Source organism: Hypanus sabinus, chromosome 5 (assembly GCF_030144855.1).
Source record: "Hypanus sabinus isolate sHypSab1 chromosome 5, sHypSab1.hap1, whole genome shotgun sequence".
In the NCBI taxonomy this organism is placed as follows: domain Eukaryota; kingdom Metazoa; phylum Chordata; class Chondrichthyes; order Myliobatiformes; family Dasyatidae; genus Hypanus; species Hypanus sabinus.
Window position 1 is genome coordinate 150,474,662 of NC_082710.1, and position 17,289 is coordinate 150,491,950.

At 47.8% G+C, this 17,289-nt stretch overlaps 1 protein-coding gene across 1 annotated transcript in view; it reads left to right on the forward strand.

The window, feature by feature from the left end:
- Positions 1 to 17,289, forward strand: part of LOC132394459 (collagen alpha-1(V) chain-like) — a 251,204-nt gene that overhangs the window by 43,009 nt on the left and 190,906 nt on the right. Inside the window, exons 2-3 of the mRNA XM_059970642.1 lie at positions 14,203 to 14,370; positions 15,495 to 15,708. Coding sequence (XP_059826625.1) covers positions 14,203 to 14,370; positions 15,495 to 15,708 — 382 coding nt within the window. The remainder of the gene's footprint in view (positions 1 to 14,202; positions 14,371 to 15,494; positions 15,709 to 17,289) is intronic.

Below are 17,289 nucleotides of genomic sequence, written 5' to 3' on the forward strand. Positions count from 1 at the left end.
TTCAGGGAAGGCTGACTGGACTGAGTTTTCTTTCCTTGATGCAGAAGACACTGGTGCGTGGGAGGGGGTAGCTTTGCAAAAGTGAACTATGAGAGGCTTTGATAGGGTAGATGGTAAGAAACCTTACCCTGAGGTGTATGTAAAACTAGAGGAAATAGATAAGAGGTTTAGAGGGGTCCAGGGAGTAACTTGTTAATCCATGTTGGAGGTTTGGAATTTGGAATGCTCTGACAGCTGGAAGCAGAGACTCTTCCAACATTTAAGAGGTATCTGGATGAGCACTTGAAGGTTTGGGGCTATGAACAAAGTGCTGGTGAATAGGTTTACGATAAAAGTGTATTTGACGGTTGGCATTGATGCGATGGCATAAGGACCTGTTTCTGTATGGCATCTTAACCATATCTACCCTGCAGGAACTTTGTTGGTTTCAATGAGGACATCTCTTATTTTTCTAAACTCTGGTGAACACAGGGTAGACTGCTCCATCCTGGGGTAGATCAGGCTGGGATGGACAAGATGGGCTGAATGGCCTATTTATATGCCGTAGTGCTCTATGACTCTACCTGATGGACTTGCCCATTGTGAGGAATGTGCTTGCACTGGAGGAGGTGAATCCTTATTCAGCAAGAAGTACAAACCTGTGCACAGTGCTTGGGGTGAAGTCTCCACAAGGCCCTCAATGAAAGCAGTAAGTCCTCTTCGTCATCATTATGTGCTGTGTTGTATGACATGGCCAATATTGATCTATCCTCCCTGTAGACTAGACCAAAGGCCAGCATGCCACTTCCTCTCCTAAATGCCCGCTGCACCTGCATGTTAGGTACAAGCGTGCCCAGGTCATTTGGCCATCAGGGTTTCCAGTCTGTCCTCTTTTAAAACACATCCAACATTTCTATATGAGCAATCAAATCAATTAATACAAAAGTAGGCCTTTCAGCCCATCTCATCCATGCTAGCCACCAAGTAGCAACCCACACCAACCCTAGTTACCAACACTTGGTCTGCAGCCTTCCTGTAAATGATAATTAAATTACATCTGAAAACTCATTCAATCTTGTGAAAGTCTCTGCCTCCTTAAGCAATGCACTCCAGGTAAAAACCTCCCCTGGGTGAAGGAATTCCCTTCTCAGATCCCCTTTACCTCAATCCCATGCCTTCCTGTCTCATAGTTTTTGACCTTCTACCATATCAGTGCCACAACATCTTTCAGGTTTTCCATTCAGTCATCTCCACTCCAGCGGAAACAAATCCAGTTGATCCCATCTTTCCTGATAATTGGAAGGTTCCACCTCAGGTGACATCCTGTGGATGACCTCACTATGTAGTACGCTATCTGCCAGATTGCTTTCTCACCGACTCGTCTTGTCCACTTTGCTCTTACATGGCTCTTTACATCCTTGTAGATGGAGTCATGGAGAGTCAATATGGAAGCAAACCCTTCAGCCTGTTGAGTCTGTACTGACCCATTTACACTATCCCTGCAAGGCCCAATCCTTCCTACACTCTTATCATCTGCCCCTAGGTTTTATCCTTCACACACACCCGAGGGGGCAAACTTAGTGACCAGTTAACCTACTGAGTGGCTCTCAATTGGGATGGTGGGAGGGAAATGGAGCATCTGGAGGAAATGAGGAGGGTGTGGAAGCTCTGCAGACAGTGCCGGAGGTTGTGATCGAAGTCGGGTCCCTGGCACCCTGACCTGCTGCAACACTATGCCACTGTTGCTGCTCAGGTTGCCAGTTTGCACCAGGTGATCAGCAGTGTTGGGATTACTGGCTGAGAATGGCAGGATACTGATGAAGTGATGAGAACCAGAACCTGATTTATTATCACTGACACGCATTGAGAACTTTGTTATTTTTTGTGACGGTGGTGGCGTGGATGACATAAACATTGTTAAAAGTTACAATAAAAAAAAGTGCAAAAAAGAAATAATGAGTTAATGCTCATGAGATCATGGACCTTTCAGAAATTTGATGGCGAAGAGAAAGAAGCTGTTCCTGAAGAGTTGAGTGTGGGTCTTCAGGCTCCTGTGCTTCCTCCCAATGGTAGTAACAAGATGAGGGCTTATCTCTGGTGTTGAGGATCTTTAATGATGTCTTCTTGAGGCACAGCCTTTTGAAGATGTCCTCGATGGCGAGGAGGGTTTTGCTGGTGTTGGAGTGTATGAGAGGGTGATCTAATAACATTTGTCACCAATCCCCAATCTATCCAAAATGCCCCATTTTAAGACTCCTTCCATCTCCTTATCGTTATAAACAAAATCCTTAGTATGTATTTTCCCTTAATGCGAAGCAGGTTCTCATTAGACTCTGCTTCTCCTTCTGTTTTCACACTCATCTGGCAGCATGCAGACCAGACATGAAGAGCTAAGCCAACTCAGGCTGATTGGCAGCTGGAGTGAACTCAGCCGGGGGCTCAGGGAGAAGGTCAGTGCAGCCAGTCGGGATGGCAGCAGCCAGAAACAATGTCAAATATGTAAACAGGGAGATCGCCCAAGTCAAACAGCAGGCAGCTGTGGCTGGGGGCCAGTGCAGCGCCTCTCCATCTTCAACTCTGCCGCGCAAGACTGGCTGGGGTCTGATGGGGTGGGGGGGAGGGCTACTGGGGAATCTTACTTTACAGTAGACCTTCTATCATCTCGTAGAATTGCACAGTATGGGAACAGGCCTTTCAGCCCAACTTGTCCATGCTGACTGGGTTGGCTAACTGACCCTGGTCCCATTTACCTGCTTTTGGCTCATATCACTTTAAACTTACTCTATCCTTGAAAGCCTAAGTGCCCTTATAAATATTGTAATTGTTATCCTCTTGGCCACTTCTGCTGGCAGCTCTTTTCACTTACCCACTACCCTTTGTGTGAAAAATTTGCCCCTTTATGTACCCTTTAAATCCTTCCCCTCTCAGTAAACCCATGCCCTCTAGTTTTAGGCTCCCATACCTTGGGGAAAAGCCTGTGACTATTCAGCCTCTGCCCCATGATTTTATAAACCTCCATAAGGTCACCCCTCAGCCTCATGCACTGTAGCGAAAACATCACAGGCTATCTAGTCTCTCCTATTAATACAAGTCCTTCAGTCGGAACACCCTCACAACTTTTTTGCACACTTCCTGATTGCAGCCCTCTCACCAGGGCTCATATGCAAACTTGGCTCAATGGCTAGCTCTGCTAACAGCCAGGTGACTCAGCAGTGAGAAGGCCACCTTCCATAAGCAACACATGCCCAGGGTCAGTATGACTTGGGTTCTACCAAACAGGAAAGTTGGAATGTTCTGCGGGGGACATAGTAAATATTGTATAAATATTGTCCCATGCAACGTTATTGTTCGCCAGAAAGATTAGCATAAAATTACAAAGGAAATATATTTACTAATATTTCAACTTTAGCAAACAGCTAACAAAAAAAGAAAAGGAAAATAAAAGGGCCCATTACAGTTAAACCAGTCCATTGTGCAGATAAACGTTGGAGCTCATTTCTGGAGTAGTTGGGTATGTCGCTTCTGCATGAAAAACACCAGGCACAGTTCAAACTTCCCTCAAAGACCATCTCAAATGAAATAGCTAACTCTTGAGTATTGGTATTTCCTCCTTGGAACCGTTCATAATTACAAAGCACATCTTACAACGAGGTCTTTGGTATTCTGTGGGCATCTTCCCTTGTGCTCCGCTCCGCAGCTCCATCCAAAAGATCCCAAACCAGACTACTAACCTTCAGGAATCTGATCCTGCCCAGCTCTCTCAAATCTTCCATAGCATCTCACTGAGCAGAAAGTTACATGTACCAGGCAAACTCGAATGGCTGACACAACATTCCTAAATTCGCCTAAACATAGTCTATGAAGCTTACACACTGCTTTTGCAGAAAACTGTTAAAATAAAAATACCTCACAGCATAGCAGTAGAAATCTTAATCAGGGTATTGCAATATTTACTGACATCCTCCTTCCAGGTTACTGACATCCTTGAACTTTTTATTGTAATATGGGCAATGGGCAGAGCTACTCTCTCCCAGATCTAGACACTGGGGTTCAATCCCAACTTTGGGCACTGTCTGTGTAGAGTTTGTAGGTTCTTCCTGTGACTATGTGCATTTTCCCTGAATGCTCCAGTTCCCTCCCACGTCCCAGAGACGTGCAGTTTGGTGGGTTAACGAGCTGCTCCAGCAGTAGATTGGTGATTGGTGTGTGTGTGTGTGTGTGTGTGTGTGTGTGTGTGTGTGTGTGTGTGTGTGTGTGTGTTTGGTAGAATCAGGGGGCAGTTGATGGGAATCTAGGTGAAAATAAACAATAGTATTAAGGTAGGATTGGTGCAAATGATGTTCAGCATGGAGCTGATGTGTCACAGGGCCTATGTCTCTCTGTGACTCCATTAACCATTCTGCACAGAGTAAGCAAATGATATCCTTTTTTGATTGTAAGCAGTGCTGGGTGTGAGGGGAGTGTCCACAGGGAACTTGTTGACATTGGTTGGGCTACTCATGCGAGATACATGTTCTAGTCTCCAGAGGACTGGGACACCAGAGTAAAAGACTCGCTTCTGAGAGACACTGCCAGGAAAGTCTCAGACAACCTGGTTGAGAGGCAAGGTTGAAAGATCGAGGGGTTTTCCCTTTCCAGCGAAGGATGAGAGGCAACTTGATAGAGGTGTTTAAGATTATTAAAGGTATAGAATGAGTGGACAGCCAGCGTCTTTCTCCCAAGGTGGCTTTTGTGAATACCTGAGGTAATCTTTTATCGTGTATGGAGGGCAGTTTAGGGGAGATGTCAGAGATAGATTTTTTTCCACAGAGAGTGATAAGCACCTGGAGTATACTGCCATATATGGTGGTAGATGCTGATGCATTCGGGACATTTAAAAGACTCTTATGCACATGGATGAAAGTAAAATAGAGGTTTATGAGCTGTGTAGTAGGAAAGGGTTAAATTGATCATGGGCAAGACACACAAAATACTGGAGGAACTCAGCCAATCAGGCAGCATTTATGGAGAGGAATAAACAGTCAATTTTTGGGCTGGAGTAGATGAAAAGATTGGCATAACTTTGTCGGCCATAGACCATACTCTATGTTCTCTATAATCATCAACTATGTACTGTGGTTGAGAACCTTGCAAGGGGTTGTCAGCTGTGAAACAATTAGGAAAGGTGGTGGTAGGGGTGGGTGTGCGGGATGAAGATGATTGATTGGCAGTTGAGAACCATCCAATCCGGAGCCTTTCTCTTGACAGGTGGTGACCCATGAGGATGGCCTGATGAATGACTAGTAGCATTTGGAGTTTGGAGGTCATGGTGTTACCACCTCCAGAACTATATTGAGTGAGAGGTGACAGCTGTATTTGTCTAACCTCTTGTGGAACAAAGACAGTTCTTGGTGTTGTATCTCCAACCTTCATTGGTTCCTGATTAACAGTAAAGAGTCAAAGAGAGAGTCAGCACAATAACAGGCTCTTTGGCCCACTAAGTCCATACTGACCATCCCACAGACCTTTCTACACCAGTCCTACTGATCTCTCTTATTTTTCCCTACATTACCATCAGCTCTCCCAGGTCTATACCTCACCCACCCATGAGGGGCACCATAGAGCTGCCATTTAACCCATTGACTCACACATTCCCATCCTTGATTTCCTGACCCTTGCACAAAAAATGTCCCTCTGACCTCCCTTAGCCCTATGACCTTCTTAACCTTCTGATTTCCCTGTGTCTCCTCCACCATCTGTCTGAACTTCCCATCTCTCCAAGCTCCCACTGCCCTCTGACATCTATCCTTTCATCTTCACCATCCCTCTGACCTCTCCGTACCTTCATCTTCACCATCCCTCTGACCTCCCTGTCCCTTCATCTTCACCATCCCTCTGACCTCTCCGTACCTTCATCTTCACCATCCCTCTGACCTCTCCGTACCTTCATCTTCACCATCCCTCTGACCTCTCCGTACCTTCATCTTCACCATCCCTCTGACCTCCCCGTCCCTTCATCTTCACCATCCCTCTGACCTCTCCGTACCTTCATCTTCACCATCCCTCTGACCTCTCCGTACCTTCATCTTCACCATCCCTCTGACCTCCCCGTCCCTTCATCTTTACCATCCCTCTGACCTCTCCGTACCTTCATCTTCACCATCCCTCTGACCTCTCCGTACCTTCATCTTCACCATCCCTCTGACCTCTCCGTACCTTCATCTTCACCATCCCTCTGACCTCTCCGTACCTTCATCTTCACCATCCCTCTGACCTCCCCGTCCTTTCATCTTCACCATCCCTCTGACCTCCCCGTCCCTTCATCTTCACCATCCCTCTGACCTCCCCGTCCCTTCATCTTCACCATCCCTCTGACCTCTCCGTACCTTCATCTTCACCATCCCTCTGACCTCTCCGTACCTTCATCTTCACCATCCCTCTGACCTCTCCGTCCCTTCATCTTCACCATCCCTCTGACCTCCCCGTCCCTTCATCTTCACCATCCCTCTGACCTCCCCGTCCCTTCATCTTCACCATCCCTCTGACCTCCCTGTCCCTTCATCTTCACCATCCCTCTGACCTCTCCGTACCTTCATCTTCACCATCCCTCTGACCTCTCCGTACCTTCATCTTCACCATCCCTCTGACCTCCCCGTCCCTTCATCTTCACCATCCCTCTGACCTCTCCGTACCTTCATCTTCACCATCCTTCTGACCTCTCCGTACCTTCATCTTCACCATCCCTCTGACCTCCCTATCCCTTCATCTTCACCATCCCTCTGACCTCTCCGTACCTTCATCTTCACCATCCCTCTGACCTCCCTATCCCTTCATCTTCACCATCCCTCTGATCTCTCTGTACCTTCATCTTCCTCATTCCAACGACCTGCCTGTCTCTTCATCTTCACCATCCCTCTGACTTCCCTCAACCCTCTGACCTCTCCGTACCTTCATCTTCACCATCTCTCTGACCTCCCCTCAGCCCTCTGACCTCACTATTCCTTCACCTTCACCATCCCTTTCACCTCCCTCAGCCGTCTGCCTTCCCCATCCCTCTGACCTTCTGGTCTCATCAACCCCCCTCAGCCCTCAACTATTTCTGGCCGTTTAACATTTGACATTTGACCTGGGTTACTGATGGCAGAGGAGTAATTGGTAATTGGTTTATTAACATCACCTTTCTGAGATACAAAGAAAAGCTTTTGTTTCCATGCATCCAGACAGATCATTCCGTATATAAATACATCAAGGATGTACAAAAGGAAAATTGGAATACAGAATACAGTCTTACAGTCACAGAGAAAGTGCAGTGTAGGGAGACAAATTAAGGGCAAAAGTCACAATGAGGTAGATTTGGAGATCAAGAGTTCATCTTCATTGTACAAGAACCTGATAACAGTGATGGTTAAGCTGGCCTTGTGCCTCGAATTTCTCCCCTGGCATTCCCATCTCTTACACCTCCCTCCAATTTCCCTCCTTTTCCAAAGTGGTTACTCTGTTGTCTAAGATCTGTTCTTGCGCCAGGCTTTAAGAGTGTTGCTGTCTGCCGCATGTAAAAGTTGCCACAACAATGCCAGGCGGTGTTGGGAGCAGGGCCCTAACGGTGCTGATGGAGAGTTGTGCAGCAGCTCGGACCGAGGCTCAGTGGAAAATCCTGCAGCTGACTGGGGAAGTTCTGCAAAAGAGTTTAAAGTTTCTGTGGTGTCGGAGGAACGCTTGGAGAGTGGGCAAAATTCCCGTTTCTGGGACCTCACAGAAACCTGACTCTTGAATTCCTTTTCTGTTGAAGTGACTCCAAGAGCTGCTGTTTAACCCATTGTATCATAGTCCCGCGCCCACGCACAGATGGTTGGCCATCCCTCTGTTTAACTCCACATGTAGTATGCCTGCCAATAATATGTTTAACTTCACGTGCACTATATCTGACAGCTATCTGTTTAACCCCACGTGTACTGTGTCTGCTAGTGATCTGTTTAACTCTATGTGTCCTGTGTCTGCCAGTGAACTGTTTAACCATTATGTGTCTATTGTGTCTCTTAGTGAACTGTAAAGATGATGTTAAGATGTATAAGTTGATGAGAGGCATTGATTGTGGGGATAGCCAGAAGCTTTTTCTCAGGGCTGAAATGGCTAATTTAGTTTTAAAGTGCTCGAAAGTAGGTATCGAGGGGATGTCAGTGGTAAGTTTTTCACATAGAGAGTAGTGGGAGTGTGGAATGCGCTGTCAGTGACAGTGGTGGAGACAGATATTATAGGGTCCTTTGAGAGACTCCTGGATAGGTACATGGAGCTTAGAAAAATAGAGGGCTATGAGGTAACGAAATTCTAGGCAGTTTATAGAGCAGGTTACATGGTCGGCACAACATTGTGGGCCGAAGGGCCTGTGATGTGCTGTAACTTTCTATGTTCTATGTTTAACCTCCTGTGTACTGATAGAGACTGACAGTGATTTATTTAATCCGTCATGTGGTGAGGGTGTCTCTCAGGGATCTCCTTCAACCTCTATGTATTGACTGTCTAACCAGTGACTACCGTGAGCTGATTGTCTCCCAGGGATCTGTTTAATCCTGAGTGTAACTTCCCCTGTACTGAAAGAATCTCCTGGGGATCAGTTTTAACCATCTGTGTGTTTTGAAAGTGTTTCCAAGTGATCTGTTTAACACTCCCCTTGTATGGTGTGTGTACCCTGGGGATCAGTTTAATCTCCTGTGCCTGAGTGTGTCTGACAGCAATCCCTTTAACGTCCTGTATGCTGACAGCATCTCTCCAAGAGTATTTTTAACCCTTTAGACAATAGACAATAGGTGCAGAAGTAGACCATTCGGCCCCTCGAGTCTGCACCGCCATTCTGAGATCATGGCTGATCATTCACTATCAATACCCAGTCCCTGCCTTGTCCCCATATCCCTTGATTCCCCTATCCATCAGATATCTATCTAGCTCCTTCTTGAAAGCATCCAGAGAATTGGCCTCCACCGTCTTCCGAGGCAGTGCATTCCACACCTCCACTACTTTCTGGGAGAAGAAGTTTTTCCTCAACTCTGTTTTAAATAACTGACCTCTTATTCTCAATCCATGCCCTCTGGTACTGGACTCTTCCAACATCTGGAACATATTTCCTGCCTCAATCCTATCAAATCCTTTAATTATCTTAAACGTTTCAATCAGATCCCCTCTCAATCTCCTCAATTCCAGTGTGTACAAGCCCAATCTCTCCAATCTCTCTGCGTAAGACAGCCCTGCCATCCCAGGAATCAACCTAGTGAATCTACGCTGCACTTCCTCAATTGCCAGAATGTCCTTCCTTAAACCTGGAGACCAAAACTGTACACAATATTCCAGGTGTGGTCTCACCAGGGCCCTGTACAAATGCAAAAGGACATCCTTGCTCTTGTACTCAATTCTCCTTGTAATAAAGGCCAACATTCCATTTGCCCTCTTCACTGCCTGTTGCACTTGCTCATTCACCTTCATTGACTGATGAACTAGGACTCCTAGGTCTCTTTGCATTTCTCCCTTACCTAACTCTACACCGTTCAGACAATACTCTGCCCTCTTGTTCCTGCTTCCAAAGTGGATAACTTCACATTTATTCACATTGAATGACATCTGCCAAGTATCTGCCCACTCACCCAGCCTATCCAAGTCTCCTTGTATTCTCCTAACGTCCTCTTCGCATGTCACACTGCCACCCAGTTTAGTATCGTCAGCAAACTTGCTGATATAGTTTTCAATGCCCTCATCTAAATGGTTGACATAAATCGTAAAGAGCTGTGGTCCCAATACAGAGCCCTGTGGTACCCCACTAGTCACCTCCAGCCAGTCCGAGAAACACCCATTCACTGCTACCCTTTGCTTTCTATCTGCCAACCAGTTTTCTATCCATGTTGAAACCCTGCCCCCAATGCCATGAGCTCTGATTTTACTCACCAGTCTCCTATGTGGCACCTTATCGAATGCCTTCTGAAAATCTAGGTACACTACATCCACTGGCTTACCCTCGTCTAACATCCTTGTTACACCCTCAAAAAACTCCAACAGATTAGTCAAGCATGATTTGCCCTTGGTAAATCCATGCTGGCTCGGCCTAATCCTATTTCTGCCATCAAGATATGCCACTATTTCGTCCTTAATAATGGACTCAAGCATCTTCCCCACGACTGATGTTAGGCTAACAGGGCGATTTCTCCGTTTTCTCCTTCCCTCCCTTCTTGAAAAGTGGGATAACATTAGCCACTCTCCAATCTTCAGGAACTGATCCTGAATCTAAGGAACATTGGAAAATGATTACCAATGCATCCGCAATTTCCTGAGCCACCTCTTTTAGAACCCTCGTATGCAGACCATCTGGACCCGGGGATTTATTAGCCTTCAGTCCTATCAGTCTACTCATCACAGTTTCTTTCCTAATGTCAATCTGTTTCAATTCCTCTGATATCTTATGACCCTGGCCCATCCATACATCTGGGAGATTGCTTGTGTCCTCCCTGGTGAAGACAGATCTAAAGTACGCATTAAATTCTGTTGCCATTTCCCTGTTTCCCATAACAATTTCTCCCACTTCATTCTTCAAGGAGCCAACATTGTTCTTAACTATCTTCTTTCTCTTCACATAGCTAAAAAAGCTTTTGCTATCCCCTTTTATATTCCTGGCTAGACTGAGCTCATACCTGATTTTTTTCTCTCCGTATTGCTTTTTTAGTTAAGATCTGCTGTTCCTTAAAACTTTCCCAATCATCTGTATTCCCACTCATCTTAGCCCTGTCATACTTCTTTTTCTTTAATGCTATACAATCTCTGACTTCCTTTGCCAACCACTGTGGCCCCTTCCCCCTCTTTGAATCCTTCCTTCTCATTGGAATGAACTGCTTTTGCATCTTTTGTATTATCCCCAAGAATACCTGCCACTGCTGATCCACTGTCTTTCCTGCCAGGGCATCCACCCATTTAACTTTGGCCAGCTCTTCCCTCATGGCTCCGTAGTCTCCTTTATTTAATTGCAACACTGACACCTCTGATCTGCCCTTATCCCTCTCAAATTGTAGATAAAAACTTATCATGTTTTGATCCTAATGGCTCCTTTACTTCAAGATCACTTATCAATTCCTGTTCATTACACATCACCAAGTCCAAAATAGCCTCGTTCCTGGTTGGCTCAAGCACAAGCTGTTCCAAAAATACATCCCTTAGACACTCCACAAAGTCCCTATCCTGGGGTCCAGCACCTACCTGATTCTCCCAGTTCACCTGCATGTTGAAATCTCCCATAACGACTGCATTACCTTTAGCACATGCCAATGTTAACTCCCTAATCAACTTGTACCCAATATCCACACTACTGTTTGGGGGCCTGTACACAACACCCATTAGGGTCTTTTTACCCTTACTGTTCCTCAGCTCAATCCACACAGACTCTACTTCCCCTGTTCCTAAGTCACCCCTTGCTAAGGACTGAATCTCATTCCTCACCAACAGGGCCACCCCACCCCCTCTTCCCATATTTCTGTCTCTATGATAGCATGTATACCCTGGTACACTCAATTCCCAGGCCTGATCCCCTTGCAGCCATGTCTCCGTTATCCCAACAATATCGTAGTTCCCCATTTTCATCTGAGCTTCAAGCTCATCTGTCTTATTTCTGACACTACGCGCATTCAAGTATAGAATTCTTAGCCCATTCCTCCTCTCTTTGCTTAAAACACTGTCTATTGTATCTAACCCAGCTCCTTGAACTTCCATCGGGCTAATTGCACCTTGAATTTTGATGACCTTCTCAAGATCACCCAAACCTTCTACACATTTAACCCCATGCTCCTTCTGACCAACCCTCTGTACATGTAACTTTTCTAACACATGTTCTGTCTCACCTTTCTCTTTTACACAATTAATATTTGGGGAACGTGTATTTCCCACCTGTCCCTTATCCTTCATCATATCATCTTCTCTCGTATTCTGGATCCCTGCCCCATGCACATCTAGTTTAAACCCCCCTGAGCAGCACTGGCAAACATTCCTGCAAGAATGTTAGTACCCCTCCAGTTCAGATGTATACCGTCCCTTCGAAACAGATCCCAACGTCCCTGGAACAAAGACCAATTATCCAAAAACCTGAACCCTTCCTTCCTGCACCATGCTCTCAGCCTCATATTAATGTGCATAATCATTCTATTCTTCGTCTCACTCGCACGTGGCACAGGTAGCAATCCTGAGATTGTCACCCTGGAGGTCCTGCCTTTCAGCTTCACTCCTAACTCCCTGAACTCTCTAAGCAGGACCCCCTCACTCACCTTACCTACATCGTTGGTCCCTACATGGACCACTACATCTGGGTTCATGCCCTCGTTCTCAAGAATAGCCTGCACCCGATTTGAGATGTCCCGGACCCTGGCACCAGGGAGGCAACATACCATCTGAGACTCCCGATCTGCCCCACAAAATCTCCTATCTGCCCCCCTGACTATAGAATCCCCTAAAACTATCGCTCTCTTCTCTTCCCTCCTCCCCTTCCTAGTTGAGGGTTCAACCTCTGTGTCAGAGGCAGGACCACTACAACTCATTCCTGGTAGGTCATCCCCATCAACAGTATCCAGTACGGTATACTTATTGTTAATGGGAATGGCCGCAGGGGTGCTCTGCTCTCTCTGCCTGCTCCCCCTGCCTCTCTGGACCGTCACCCATCTGCCTACTTCTTGGATTTTTGGTGTGACTACCTCCTGATAACTCCTATCTATCTCTGCCTCTGCCTCCCGAATGATCCGTAGTTCATCCAGCTCCCGCTCCAACTCCCTAACTCGGGCTGATAGCAGCTGCAGCTGGACGCACCTTTTGCAGGTGTGGTCATCAGGGACAACTGTGTTGACCCTGACTTCCCACATACTGCATACGGAGCACACCACTGCTCTGACTGTCTCCCCCATACCTGAACTGGATTGATAGAATAAGTCTAAAAAGCACCTAGCGACCTTACCTTCTTCCCCTCAGCGAGCAATCACACGGGCTTACCGAAGTCCCCTTACGCCGAAGCCCACTTAGCCAAAGCCCAGGACTCTGCTTCCACGGACTCCGCTGAACTTCGTATCATGTTGGGTGGTGGAGTGGAGAAACGCCTCTATCAAAGGAAGTGCAGGACACTTCTTCAATCCACTGGTTTGCATGTCACCCTTGAGCAAGGTGTAGCACCTGCTTAGGCCCTGGTCAGGGTGAAACCACGGGAGCAGGCAGTGGATGGTCGTATGAGCAGCTGGTGCATATCACGTCTTGATTATGTGACCATTGACAATATTTGAAGAGTATTGATCATGGCTAGGGTCAACCATCTTGTAAAGACACTGCCCAGAAGAAGGCAACGGCAAACCGCCTGCTCAGAAAGTTTTGCCAAGAAGGATCATAATCATGAGACTATGATTGTCTGCATCACACAGCACAGCATATATTGATGATCACTGTGTTTCACCCATGTAACCCTCTCTGTACCATATGACTGAGTGATCTTTCCAGTACTCTGTTTATTCAATGTCATTGTGACCATGTGAAGGCCCAGTTCCCAGTGACCAATCAGAAGGCAAGTTGGCCTTGCCATGCGTAGCGTGTTTGTAGGCTTCATCATCTCATTGGATGCTCCAGATGTAAGATCAATGCAGGACACAATGGTTCAGAGGCTGCTTGTTGGGAAGGGGAGGCAGATAGTGACCAACAGAGCTGCTGCAGTTGGTCTCTGGGAGGTTGTCAATTGTCAAAGTCAAACTTGACATCATCTGCGCTAGTACATTATACACAGGAGCAATGAAAACGTACCTGCAGCATCATCATAGACATAGATCATAGATCATAGATAGCATTCAGGAAAAAACATAGACATAAATTATGCACTTTGTTTACAAGAAGGAGCACAATTAAAACAAAAACATCCATTGTAGTGCTAAGTGTTCCTGCTGTTTCTACACTGAGGTAGAAATTAGGGTTGTGCAGGTTGGTTCAGGAACCAAACGTTTGAAAGACAGTAGCTGTTCTTGAGCCTTTAGTCTTTTAGACTCCTGTACCTCCTGCCCAGTGGTAGCTGTGAGATGGTGGCAATGTGAAGACGGGGTGGGAGAGGGGTGGGCCTTCACCATCTATCCAATCACTAGGATCTGTGGGGAAGTCGCTCCCCACGTTTGTGAAGTAGGTGGCAGAAGGCCTGCCTGGAGAGGTGTTTTCTCATCTTGATCATGGCACTGACTGCCCTCTTGTCACTTCTCTCTGCAGCCGACCCCATAGATGTTTTAAAAGTGTTGCAGTTTAACAAGCTACCTGAAGGAGTAAAGAAAACCACAGGCTTCTGTACCAAAAGACGATCTGCATCCAGTCCAGATGTGGCGTACCGGATATCCAAAAAGGCTCAGATCAGTGCACCCACAAAACAACTGCTCTCAGGTAAGTGGGGTGGGGAAGTGTCCAGGCTCCTGGAGCAAGCTGAGGAAGAGTGGGGGAGGAGCTATTGTATGGCGGTGGGGTGGGTGATAACTTGAGTTTTGGAGTAAGTTGGTCGACCACTGGAGTGTGTCACATTAATTAATGGTCACCTGAAGGAGATTGACAACAGGCACATGGCATGGTAGGCTAGTGATGCTGGGATAATGATTGACAGCTCAAATATGGGGTCACTGTGTGTCCACAGGTCAGAGATGTTGACTGAAATGTGTTGTTTTATATGAGGGAGCAGGGTGCAGTGACTGAAGGTTATGTGACATTCTCAGCCAGTGGTCCCAGGAAGTTCGGCCTATAAACCTGAGCCAGAATGATGAAGCTTCTGACATCAAAGACCTTCTGTCGGTCCCTGTCTTTCAACACAGCAGGATGCCAGTCAGCCTGTGCCACCAGCATGCAGCTGACCGTTGAGACATGGCATCATCACCCAGCGCCCTTGGACGGGTGCGTGTCCTGAGCCAGGTTGTGTGGTGAGAAGGCCAGAGCCCTGGAACTTGTCGCTTCAGAAACTTTGCACAGGAAGAGGGGTTTACGTTTCAGTCCACTTTGTAAAGCAGCCACCTGAGTTTGGAATGTGTCTGGTGGGAGGTGGGAGGTGATGTGGGGCGTCGCCAGGATTTGGGTCGTGCAGTTGATGCTCCCTTTGGATGCAAGCTTTTGGCTTTCTGTCCCTGGGCTCTGAACCCACCCTCACCAAGAAACCAATCTGTGTTGCTGGGATACAAAACACTCCCCACTGGGGAACTCACCTAAGAACTCTGGGATACTGAACCTTCTGCTCCCATCAGGACATCGACCCCCACCACCCCCCTCCAGGACCCCTCCTTTAGACCAGGGGTCTAACCCCTCTCTCTTTGCAGGGGACTGACACCTCTCCTCCCCCCAGATACTAATCCCTCTAATCTCCCCTCCCCACCCCCACCAGGGCTGATCACTCCTACTACCCCCTGGGACTCTGACTCCTCCGGGACACTGATCCATCCCATTTCTGTGGGACTGAGCTCTCTCCCTCTCCCAATTTGGTGCCTGGGCCTCTCTAAACCCCCACTGCCTCCTGCTGCCCTCCACAGGCTCTCGGTTCCCCGAGGACTTCTCCATCATGGCGCTGGTGAAAGCGAAGGCGGGCTCGCAGGCCTTCCTGCTGTCCATCTACAGTGAGCATGGCCTACAGCAGGTGGGCGTGGAGCTCGGCCGCTCCCCTGTCTTCCTGTACGAGGACCAGAACGGCAAGCCGGCCCCCGAGGATTACCCCATCTTCGCGGGCATCAACCTGTCCGACGGCAAGTAAGTACCTGGCCCGGGGTCTGTGTCTATCCGGGTGGGACATGGGGTGGTTCCATGAGGGGGGGGAGGTGAGGGACTTGTTTGGGAGGTGTGCTGAGAGACGTGTTGGGGTGGTGGGGTAGGACTGAGGGAAGGGGGGAGGTGCAGTGAAGGAGGAGGAGGGGTATTGGTAAGGGAGGTGTGCTGAGAGACGTGTTGGGGTGGTGGGGTAGGGCTGAGGGAAGGGGGAGGTGCAGTGAAGGAGAAGGGGTATTGGTAAGGGAGGTGTGGTGAGAGATGTGTCGGGGTGGTGGGGTAGGGCTGAGGGAAGGGGGAGGTGCGGTGAAGGAGGAGGAGGGGTATCGGTAAGGGAGGTGTGGTGAGAGGGGTTGGGGTGGTCGGGTAGGGCTGAGGGAAGGGAGGAGGTGCGGTGAAGGAGGAGGAGGGGTATCGGTAAGGGAGGTGTGGTGAGAGATGTGTCGGGGTGGTTGGGTAGGGCTGAGGGAAGGGAGGAGGTGGGGGAGCTTATGTGAGATGGGGGTGGGAAGAGGTAGAGCACTGATGAGGGAGGTGGAGAAGGAGGGGAGCAGATAGGCAAGAGCATCCAAAGGTAGTGAGGAATGAGGGGAGGTGTGCGAGGGTGAAGAGAAGTTGGTGTTTCATGTGAGATGTCCATTCCCTCTCCGAGTCAAAGTCAAGTTTATTGTCAAACACGGAAGTACAGGTTGTAAAAAAAACTTTGTTGCATCAGCATCACGGGCACTTTGCATTCAAGACCCAGCACTCATATTTTACAAGTAACCACAAATTTTAATTTTGAACAAAATGATCAAAGGAGCCACGGTGTTGCTATACTGAGGCAGTGATTAAGGTTGTGCAGATCGATTCAAAAACTGAATGATTGCCGGGAAGTAGCTGTTCTTGAACCTGCTGGTGTGGGACTTCAGGTTTCTGCACCCCCTGCCTGATGGTAGCTGCGAGAAGATGGCATGGTCTGGATGGTGGGGATCTTTGATGATGGATATTGCCTTCTTCAGGCAGTGCTGATGGTGGAGAGGGATGTGCCCATTGGGCTGAGTCCTCAACTCTCTGCGGCTTTTTACATTCCTGTCAATATGAATTGTCGTACCAGATCCCGATGCACTCGGCCGGGATGTTTTCAACAGTACATCTGTACGAGTTTGTTAGCAAGCTGAGTCTCCTGTGCTCCTTGGTGCGTGGGGGACAGCGATGACATTTCACAATCCTGAGCCCCCGTGGTTACCACTGGCCACAGACCCCAGCTGTGTAAACGTCCCACAAAGGTCAGTTTAGTAATGAAGACGTGGCTCTCTCACCAGAGGTCACGGCTCAGGTCAAACTGGGCGCAGGAGTAACGAGCCTCTGAGTATTCCCTCTCTCTGTGGAAAGAATGTGGACTTTCTGTTCAGCTGTCAACATTCCCGCATTTAAATCAGGAGAAGCGAGACTGAATGAACCGGTCATTTGGTGAAGGTCATACTGACAGTCCCTGTGCACAGAAAGCACGGTCACAGCCCTGCCTGTCTGTCCACAGCCCGTGTGTTAACTCCTGTACACGACAGTGCAGTCACAGTCCAGCCT